The sequence below is a fragment of the Microtus ochrogaster genome, chromosome 6 (genome assembly GCF_000317375.1).
Source record: "Microtus ochrogaster isolate Prairie Vole_2 chromosome 6, MicOch1.0, whole genome shotgun sequence".
Taxonomy (NCBI): Eukaryota; Metazoa; Chordata; class Mammalia; order Rodentia; family Cricetidae; genus Microtus; species Microtus ochrogaster.
The window spans coordinates 31321224-31332867 of record NC_022013.1 but is presented as its reverse complement, the minus strand read 5'-3'; the positions used below and the strand labels follow the sequence as shown (position 1 = coordinate 31332867).

Here is an 11644-nt window from a genome sequence, read left to right as displayed (position 1 = left end):
AAAAAAAAAAAAAAAAAAAAAAAAAAAAAAAAAAAAAGACCTCATCCCTAAGAAAAGAACAACTGAGAAAAATAGGGATCTGGAGAGCTGATATTCACTGGGGAACAGCATACCAGTTGGCTGTACAGAGCTAAATTGTCAGCCCAGAAAACATACATGCAAGTGACTTAGTAGAAACTGAACTGGTTATATTTAGGAACACACACATATATGCATACAGGTATATGAATACAATGACAGTTTATGGAAGAAGAGGCCATGAATTTAAAGGAAAGCAAGAGGGGTATATGGGCTAATTTGAACAAGGACAGGAAAAGGAAGAAGTCATAATTATATTAGAATATCAAAATAGAAAATAAATAAAGCTTTTGAAGTCTTTAGGTAAGAAGCTAAACACAATTTTTAAGTTCATTGTTGTTCTCCAATGGCTGTTATAGTTAGTTACTTACAATACTTCAAATTAATTTTATCGAAAGTCCCAGAACTTAGATGGGTGTGATGTTTGTGTCTTTTGTGTGTTTGTTTGAGAGAAAAAAAGAAAAATTACACCAAAATAAGCATTTATAAATCTCAGCGATGTGTAAGAAAATCGAAAAGTTTTCATAGCTCCAAGGTGGAAACTAAATCTACCTCAAAATTTCTGTTTACATTAAAAATGGGGTGTTCTTGTAATAGGTTCAAACATTGCCAAGTGATCTAAATAAATGCAAAACATTTACCAATAATCTTGTTAGTTCCACAAAATATGAGATTTTCATCAAAGTGCCATGTATAGGTATTTCCTAACAAAAATCTAGTTCTTTCCTATATCAGAGCCGACTGTGTGACCAATAATAGTAAAAACTGAGACTCCATGTATAGTTTTAAGAAGCATACCATAGCCCACCGTAGAAAGGCCCAGGTGTTTCATCCTATTTTTCACAAGTTCAGCAAGCTCCTGTCTTTCGGACCTCCTGTAGAGGTTCAATCGCTGCTGGGTTATTTTTTCTGCAGTTTTCCCAGAATGCTTTGGTCCTTTTCTGCTCAGCCTCCTAGCCCACTGCATGCTCTTCCTCCGCAGCAATGGATGGTCTGACTGGTCGCTGGAGGTTGAGTTGCGGTGCATGCTGCGGTGGTGCCCTGGCTCTTTGGCATCTTTGGTGTCTTCCCACTCTTCCACACTGATGGATATCTGAGACTTTAAGAGAAATGCATTTTGGTAATTAGATCTTGAGGAAAAGTCTTTGCTAGAATTGAAATCAGTCGCCTTTATGATCTTGGGTGTAATTGTATACACATGAGCTTTTCCACAGGATAAAGAAAATCAACACATTCCATTCTAATCATATTTTACTAATTAACTTGTAGAAACATTTCTGGAGCTTATTGTGAATAAATTAAAACATCTAGATCTTCTTAGTATTAGTATTTTAGGAAAAGACAATGTCATGTGTGCTCATGTGTAACCTATTTTTCCCCTATAACCGATTACTAGCACACAGATAATTGCAACAAACAAACAACTATGTATTTTATAACTTCATTTAAGTACAGCCCAGGCAATAGGCAGGCTACATTTGCCACAAGTATTTTAGATGAAAAAAACTGATATAAAATCTGTTTGGGAAAAATCTCATTTATTTTATATTAATGATCCTTCTGTATATGACCATGAGATGACTTTTATAAGATGGGAATTTCTCTTAATTCTCGTATGCACTAAGAAAAACCAAACAGCTTTTTTAATTCATGTATCCATTATTCACCACATAAAACACTTTTGTGATTAAACTTTCTTCCAGGATATCTACATTAAGTCCACTTTTTCTCGAATGCCTTCAGGGATAACAGCTTATAGGAAAATCATGCTGTCCTCCATAGAAAAACGAACCCTGGGGAAACTCAGCACATGTGTCCTGACCCGTTCATTTTCTGTGGATTCTGCTGTGTACTGTAAAAGCCTCTCTTTGTTTCAGTGTTAACACTTTTCATACAAGGCAGTCACATGAAATGGAACCCTAGCCAATGAGACTGTATGGAAACATGCACATGTCAGGAAAGAACTTCTGGACCCATGAATCTGCCGTGGAGCTCCCCTCCAGGTCTGAAAACTTGCTGGTGCTGCAGCTTTCACAGTTACACACAACTGTCTTTCAAAGTAATAGAAATTAAGTTACCAGTTTAAGTCAGGAAGTAGACCTAATACATCCTCCAAATATGAATATAAATTATGAGGCTCAGTGCATGCCCACAACTGTAGCATCAAGCTACGAAATAGTTATACACCTAAGCCCAGCCAAAATATCAACAATTCATCAGATTCCTATTACAAAACAATGCTGTATTTGTGTAACGTAAAATAGTACATTTAAACTTCATATGTTTTTGTGAAAAGTTCATTAAAGAAATGTAAAAACTGGATTGTATGTGTCTGAATTTAAGCTAGAAACATTAAAGGTTTTAAATCATGAATACTTTTATAAATCTTAGCTTATTTGTTTTCACTGAGTTAATATTACAACTTAAGTCCCCTTAAGTGCAAGTAGTTTACAAATTATTAGGCAATATCTATCATTGGTAAGGACTATCTACAATTATTCAGTAGTATTTGTAATATGTCCTACAAGAACAAATGCTTGAAATTCTTCTGTGTAAAACTTTCCAGAGAAACTCATCCTGGTGCATGAGTTCATATAAGATCACTTATTGTTTGCGCCTTGGAATCACGCACTGATAAATATTAAGGGACAGAGGAAGAATTTGATGTTATTACAAGCAGAATTAAAACATTATTTGTCTTTGTGAATGTTTCTTCTTAGTCCAGTGGCTCAAATACTGTGAAATACATACATCTAAAATATGAATCAAAATGTATGTATATTTTATCAAAGCAATATTTAAAAGGCCACCTTTAGCATTGTTCTAAATCCCCTATAAAGGGGACATCATAATTTCACATATACAATCATTTACAATTGCAAGTCATCTTTCTTGTAAGTCTACACAATGAGCAAACATCTCTTTATAGATGTTGCTTTAACTAGAAGAAAAAGGAATGAGAACAATTCTGGTTTTTTTTTGTTTTTTAGAAAAATCAAGTCAAATCTTAGACATTTGGATTTCTTTCTCCTTTGAATACCATGTATGAAAAGCATAGTTAGCTTTTATAGTGAGATGAGTAAATTAGAGAGCTGTTTCAGGTGCAATATGAAAACCAAACATTTTAAATAAAATGGCAATATTCATCCTCTACCCCTCACAACCTTTTGAAAATTTATCTAACACATTGCCATACAGAGAAAACATTCTCATCCCTAACTTTGAACTAAAGTGATGACAGTAATAATTCATAAGAAATAAAGCTTACCCACAGTGTAAATAGCATTGCTGATATGCTCCTGTTATTGAATCTCATGTCTATTGTGTGAAAAGATATCTATTCGTGAATTAATTTCCTACTGTCTCTTCCCTTGATGTTTCTCACTCTATTCTGTGCTGGACTAAGCATCCCCAGGCAGGAGACACTGCAGCACAGGAAATGAAACACTGTTTTCACTTTAGGGACTTTTCCTGAACTTCTGGTTTGAGGATTAGAATAATAGACAATTAAAGGCAGGCATTCTGGGATCACACCAGACTTGGTTATATTTCCACAGACTATTTAACATCTACCTTTCTTGGTTATAAAATCTAAACTCTCTGATTATTTAAATTTTCCTTTCTGAAAAAAGAAATTGTATTATTGCATTGGTTTTGTCTATCAGTCTTCTTATTAAATCAAAGAGTCAAGGCATGGGGTTTAACTCAGCCAGAGTTCATTATATACGTAGTAATGTGGCTTGTGACCTTGCCGGAAAGAAAAGTACAAACGGAAAATGGATATTAAACAGTGAGTAACAACGTTGCTATTTGGTTAAATGTAATGAATTGGAAGACCAGAAAAATACTTATAGTAAATATATGTATATTTTCTATAATGTTCTTCTCAATTACTCTGTAAGAGAACTCTGTATTTTTATGTTTTTATCAGCACAATCTTCAATGCTTGATAATAAGAAATAAAGGGCTACACACAAAATTTTGAGATGGGTGTTGCAGTTGCCAACTCAAAATGTTATGCCTGTACATCAGGTGCTCTTTTTTTTTTAAAGTATATCTCTACCCCATCACAAATATACATTCTGTGAAATGGTTTACAAAAATTTTATACGTGTGTTAGAATAAGTCTTTACATATTTAAATTCTTATTTTTAAATGGCACATTATTTTCTAAAATTCACAAAACTTGTCATAATTTAGAAAAGCACTAAATGTATGTCTTTACAAAAATAATAAAATGTGTATTTAAAATAATAAATAATTTATACCTAAAATAGCATGCTCACCAAAGAAAAAATCCTCCAAAATGAAATTGTAATTCTAAACATATGTATGCATAGAGAAGAAGGGTACCAGAATAGATAAAAGAAGCAGTACTACAGCTAAAATCACACATTGATTTTTTTTAAATTTTGATTTACTTAAAAAGGACCGCGAGGGGTGCACCCACACACTGAGACAATGGGGATGCTCTATTGGGAACTCACCAAGGCCAGCTGGCCTGGGTCTGGAAAAGCCTGGGATAAAACTGGACTCTCTGAACTTAGCGGACAATGAGGACTACTGGGAACTCAAGAACAATGGCAATGGGTTTCTGATCCTACTGCACGCACTGGCTTTGGGGGAGCCTAGGCAGTTTGGATGCTCAACTTGCCAGACCTGGATGGAGGTGGGGGTTCCTTGGACTTCCCACAGGACAGGGAACCCTGATTGCTTTTCGGGCTGAGGAGGGAGGGGGATTAATTGGGGGAGGGAAATGGGAGGCGGTGGAGGGGAAGAGACAGAAATCTTTAATAAATAAATAAATTAAAAAAAATAAAAAGAAAAAAATTTCTACCTCCTCCCATTTCCCTCCCCCCATCCCCCTTCCCTTCCCTCTCCAGTTCAAAGAGTAGTCAGGGTTCCCTGCCTTGTGTGAAGTCCAAGATCCTCCCCCCTCCATCAAGGTCTAGGAAGGTGAGCATCCAAACAGACTAGGTCCCACAAAGCCAGTTCATGCAGTAACTGGACTCTCACACACTGATTTTTACAGTGACTTTGGGCAACCAGTAAACCACGTTTTCCAGGACACAGATCAATGAGACAAAATATAAACAAAAATTCTGGGGCCAACTGACATTATAAACCTAAAGAATCTAATAGATATTTCAAGAAATTTTCACCCAAACACAAAAATAATATATCTTCTCAAAAGTTCATGAAAGTTTCTCTGAAATCAGCCAAATATGTGGAAACAAAGCAAGTCTCAATACATAAAACAATAAATAAATAAAAGGAAAAAGCAAGCAAACAAAACAAAATAGGAAAACCCACTGCAACCTATCTGACCATCATGAACTAAAGCCTGATGCCAACATCAATGAAAAACGTACAAACTCGTGGAAACTGAAATAATGAACAGAACCTGAGTCAAGGAAGAAATTAAGAAAGAAATTAAAGTACTTCTAGAATTGAATAAAAATGAAAATAAGCATGCCCAAACTTATAAAAAACAATGAAAGAGGTTCAAAGAGGCAAATTAATACAGCATTAAAGTCCCTACATCAAAAACTGTAGAAATGTCATAATAATAACTTAACAACAACCCTAAAAATCTGTGGAAAAAAAGAGGAAATCATATCCAAAAACAGAAAGTATCCAAAAAAATACAATTTTTGCAATTTAAAAATAGAAACAATAACAGAGAACCAATACAAAAAAATACATGAAACAAAAAAAAATGGTACTTACAGAAAATCAATAAACTGACAAATGATTGGACAAATTAAGTAAAAGGTAGAGAGAAAATACTAAAATTAACAAAATTAGAGACAAAAGTAGGATATAACCAAAACTGAGGAAATTAAAAGAATTATATAGACATGCTTTAAAAACCTATACTCCACTAAACTGGAAAAATTTTTAAATTGAAATTTTCTTAAAATATACTACCACCAACCAAGACCAGTAAAGCAATTTAAATAGATATATAAGACCCATTGACATAGATGTTATAACTAGATGTCTCCAAACCAAAAAAATTCCAGGTCTAATGGCTTTGGCACAGAATTCTACCAGAGTTTCAAATAAAAAAAGTTAAGGACAATAACCTTCAAATTATTCCATAAAATAGAAACAGAAGGAAAATTGTCCAATTCTTTATTTGATTCGCACGTATCCTGATAACAAATCCGCATAAAGACCCAGCAAATAAAGGATTACAGCAAAGTTTCCCTTATGAATATATATGCAAAATACTCCATGAAAGACTTGTGAACCAAATATAAGAATACATGAAAAGAATAATCCATGTTGTCAAGTAGGTTCTCTCCCAACATTGCACAAATGGCTCACCATACACAAACTGATAAATTAAATTTATGATATTTACAAATTGAAATACAAAAAAAGTGCATGATCATCTAATTAAACACACACACATGCACACACAGAAACACCTTTAACAGAATACAAAACCCCTTAATGATACAGGTTTTGGAGAGAAAAGGGATACAAGGGACATATATCAGCATAATAAAGGCAATTTACAGAAAGTCCATAGCCAACATCAACTCAAATGGAGAGAAATTCAAAGCATTTCTACTCCAATCCACTCTCTCCCTACCACTTACTAGAGTATTTGAAGTCCAAAGTAAGTGGATGGTATCAATCAAGGGGATAAAAATAGAAAACAGTAAGTATCTTTTTTTCCAGATAATATAATTGTATCATTATACCCTAAAATATCCATCAGTAAACTCTTACAGCTGACAAACACTTTCAACAAAGTAACAGGAAACAAATTTAGTACACAATAATTAGTAGGCTTTCTCTATACAAATGACAAACTGATTGAGAAAAAAATTAGGGGAAAAAGAGCTTTGAAAAAAACCTCAAAAAATTTCTTGGGGTGATCCTAACCAAGCAAGTAAAAGACTTGTATAATAAAAATTTTAAGACATTGAAGAATATACCAGAAGATGGAAAGGTCTCCTATGATCATGGATAGGTAAGATTAATATCATAAAATTTGCAATTGTCCTAAAAGTAATTATCAGAATAAAGGGAAATCTCATTAAAATTCCATCACAATTCTTTACAGTTCTTGAAAAACCCATAGTCAGCCTACTATAAAAACACAGAAATATCTTAAATAGTTTAAGATCTCCTGAATAGTGAAAGAATTGCTGGAAGTATCACCACTCTTGGCCGCAAATTATACTGCACAGCTATAGTAGGAAAAGTTTATATATATTCACTAATATGTGAATGTTAGGTGTTAAGTCTTCAATAAGCAGGCTACAATCCACACAACCACAGTAGTTAGATATATAGTAAGTTACTGTGTGTGTGTGTGTGTGTGTGTGTGCGTGTGTGTGTTTGTGTGTGTATGTGTGTGTGTGTTAGATCTCCCTAGGAAGAGCAAATAGAATAAATGGTTACACATGGATGGGAGCGGATGGTAAAGTCTGAAGTTAGTGGATCAAATGGGAAGGAGAATAGAAGACAGATATGAAAGAGATAATATGGGAGGGACATGAAAAACTAAGGGCTAGTTTGCGGGGGGGGGGCATGGAAACCTAATACAGTAGATGCTTCCTAAAATATATACAAAAAGGAAGTGATCTAACTGGACTCACCAAACAGCTAGGAAGAGAGAGTCACACTGGTCATATCTTATCACAAAATGAGTCACCTAGATTCTGGCATGTGTTACATCTAACTATATTGTTTATAAATATTTGTTTTCAAATTAAAAGAGGTTGGAGATAAATGCTTGATGGTCACAGTCAATCTCTTTCTTTAAAAGGGGTGAATATGATATGGAAATGCCTATTTTACACTGTCATGGACTTTGGTTTATTGATACAAATTTAAGGTCAATTTTGTAATATACATACTTCTTTTGTTTAAGGTATTATTTTTATACATCTCACTTCAAATGTAATATATAATTAAAAATTACAGATTAATATAATAGTTTTACTTGTAGTCAATTAAGTTTTCCAGATATAAAAAGATATATTTCAGTTAGATAATCTCCAACACTTAAAGACCTATAGAATTTAAAATGTTTTAAGAACGTAGGCTTTTCTCAACAGTAAGATATACTTGCTTCTGGCAGCACCAGTTACTGTAGAAATGTTGATGGGAATTGAACAGACTTTTAATTTGCTTTCAGTGTGACAAGGCTATCCATTTGGGCAAAAAACTGCTCTTGCCTGGACTGCTTGACCAGCAGGACCCACAGAAAAATTAATGATGAATATTCAAAAGACAGGATGATCCCTCAGGGTTTCTGCTTCATAGAAGAAACTGCCAGATATTTTTTTCAGGACACAGAAGAAAGCATCTGACAAACTTTGCCATTATAAGACAGAATAGATCTGTTTCACTGAAAAGTCTGTCAGACATTATATTCCCACAGTTGAAGATGAATGGCCCAAAGTTACAAAAGAACTTCAGGTGATTGTCCAGGAAGTTAGATGTCTGTCGTTTCTGTAACTTTGGAAGTTGCTTATATATGTACTTCCTGTTTACTTAAGTAGTATTATATCTTTCTGGGGTCTTTCATAGGGTTAAAGACTAGATAGTTATAATTATGGCTTTTCTTATTTACGATAAAATAAAAATTAGATACCAAACTTTAGGCTCACAAAGATAGGATAGATGATAGAGCATTTTTCTTAATTTTCCAAATGTAAATAGACTAAATATTATAGCTATAATTCTTCCTTAATAACTGCTTGTATATGTAAATTTTACTATGTTAAATGTAAAACCTTCCTTTATAATTAGACAGAAAAGGGGAGACTATTAGGGTAGTCCTTCTGTATATATTTTGTTTTTATTAGTTGATAAATAAAGTTGCTTTGGCCAATGGCTTAGCAGAGTAAAACCAGGCAGAAAATTCGAGCAGAGATACATATAGAGAATAGGTGGAGTCAAGCAGATGTCAGCCAGTCGCCAAGGAAACAAGACGATGAGGCAATGCCATGGCCACACGGCAACACAAAGACTAATATAAATGGACTAATTTAAGAGGTAAGAACTAGTTAGGAATATGCCTGAGCAATTGGACAAACAGTCTTATACTTAGTATAGTTTCTATGTGATTATTTGGGTCTGGGTAGCCAGGAATGAAAGCCATCTACACTTACAAAAATATGAAAAGAAAACAAAAAAGAAATAAAAAAAGAAAGAAAGAAATGTGGGAATTGTAAAGTGTTAGTTCAAGGTACAATCATCTATAACCTCTATGTGTGTTACATAAGCCATTGTGAATGAAGTTAATATTAATATATTACATACTTGAAATACCACAAAAGGGATTTGGGAGGAACATTCTTAGTTCATTATTACACATCTCATCAAGTAAAGCAGCTCCTGAAATCTATCTGTTTAGACTGGCTTATAGGTCTCCGATCACAGACACCCTGAAGACAAGATTAGAGTTCTCTGGACACTCGTTTAAATTCTGCTTAATCTGTAGACTTTGAAAAGTCAAAATACTACTACTTTTCAGGATGCTTAAAAACTAACATTTTGAAAAGTCTTCCATGATAAATTTTAATAAACGAAATAATAAACTGTGAGTACAACTTGAAATTTCATTCTTATAATAAAAATCTAGAAAAAAGTACTTAGTTTATTAATATGCCTTTTTATTCTTAGTGTCTTTCCAAAGCTTCAACTAGTATCTTAAGTTATGCTTTTTTGCTCTGAACTTTTTAATAGATGCAAACTAATTACACACCATAATCCTTTCAGGACAGACTATGAACTTAAAAAACCACAAAAAAATGTTTTTGACTGCTGGTTGCTATGGTCATTAATTTCTCAGTGTTTGTTATAGTATTATGTAACTGATAAATTCTGAAAGGGCCCAATGTGAATTAATAAATGCAGTACAAAGACAAATGCAATACTATTTAACAATCTTTTGTGGATAATAAAATACGCTAATTTGAAAAGAAAGTATGGATGAACCTTTCGGTATGATATATTTTTTATACGCACTTCTAAATTTAGTTTTCTATTCTACACTGAGGAATACAACAAACAGATGATACTTACTTGCGATGCTATTTCTCGAGACTGACACAAAGGAAGGAAAAAGAAATACACAAAATGCAGTTTAGACAATGACTGAACTGTACATACAAGGAACAGCAACCAGGACAAAATACAACATATAGCCATATTACACTCAGAATGCAATAATGTGCTTACTTTTGTAAAACTTTTGATCTAAGTCAGGTAAACTATGTTTTTTCTGTGTCCTTATCCTTGGATTATTTTAATAAAACAGACTGTTTCTGCTTTATTAAAATTGGCTAAGTATAATAGATACTAAAATAAATGGTAGAAAATAAATGAACCACTCTGTGGAAAAGAGAATATTGTTACTAACCATTTGCATTAACACTTATTATTAGTAATAATACATACAAAAGCAGCCTGAACTAACATTCAGGAACATTATAATTAACTACAATCTGTGTAGCTACACAAGACAGGGACTGCTATTTATTCTATTAATATAATATATTTATATTGTTGATAAAGATGTTATTTTACTAAATTTACAAATGTCTTACTTGATAATTGATTGTATATGCATTTATGAGTAACTTACCCTCAGGAAGTTTCCTGAAGATTTTCTTCTCTCATAAAGGTAAAGACTACCTCAACATTCTAAAGAAATCTACTTTGTAATCACTACAAACAATTCAGAAATATTTGTATTACACTGAATTTTTATGTTCCACTTTTAAAGAATATGTGAAATTGAAAGCCACAGGAAAAATGAATGGGTGTTTAGAGGCAGCAGTGCTAGACAGTGAATAGGTCATGAAAGCTCTAGTGATCCCAGAATACCTTGCTCCTTCTGTCCTGAGGAAGACACATTGTTTAAATTCCCAAGAATTCCAAAGTAGACTCTCCCCAGACAACAAACCTACTAATATGGAGATTTTAGGCTAGACAGTCTTTAAAAATGTCAGAATAAAGTTTTTATTAAAAAGATCTTTTTCATTATTTATATTTTGTTGATCAATATGTTTCTATGTGAGAGTATATGCACAGGAGTACATGACCCTCTTCTGGAAGAGCAGTATGTACTTTTTACCACAGAGCAATCTTTCCAACCACTGAAGTTTCCATTTTTATAAACTGTTGATGGTATGGTATGTTACTATGAAAATCATAGAAAACTAAGGAAATGTTAAATTACATATAACAAGAGTTTTTTTTATTTACAGTATAGTTAAATAATATCTGTATCTATTCCAAAATCTGTAGTCATATTTGCTGAACCACTACATGTCTTGAATGTCACTCCAGTCAACTATTGTGTGGAAGGTTCCTTCTTTGAAAGTGAACCTAGAGTGGCTCCCAGGAGCCCAAGCTGAGGTCCCCAGTTAGTTCCTTGGACAGCTGAGGATAAAGAACCTGAAATGACCCTATCCTATAGCAATAGGATATCTTATTGCTGACGAATATCTTGCATATCATCATAGAACCTTCATCTGGTGATGGATGGCGATAGAGACAGAGACCCACACTGGAGCACTGGACTGAGCTC

At 33.5% G+C, this 11644-nt stretch overlaps 1 protein-coding gene across 4 annotated transcripts in view; it reads right to left on the bottom strand.

Annotated features, from left to right (window-relative positions):
- Kcnt2 (potassium sodium-activated channel subfamily T member 2) overlaps positions 1-11644 on the bottom strand; it is a 388623-nt gene that overhangs the window by 15917 nt on the left and 361062 nt on the right. For 3 of the 4 annotated variants that reach the window (XM_026779914.1, XM_005348456.3, XM_026779915.1), the window contains one exon: positions 877-1177. In XM_026779914.1, the coding sequence (XP_026635715.1) occupies positions 877-1177 (301 nt within the window). Of the gene's footprint in view, positions 1-876; positions 1178-10134; positions 10156-11644 lie in introns of all 4 variants that reach the window. The other variant, XM_026779913.1, reaches the window with a different exon arrangement.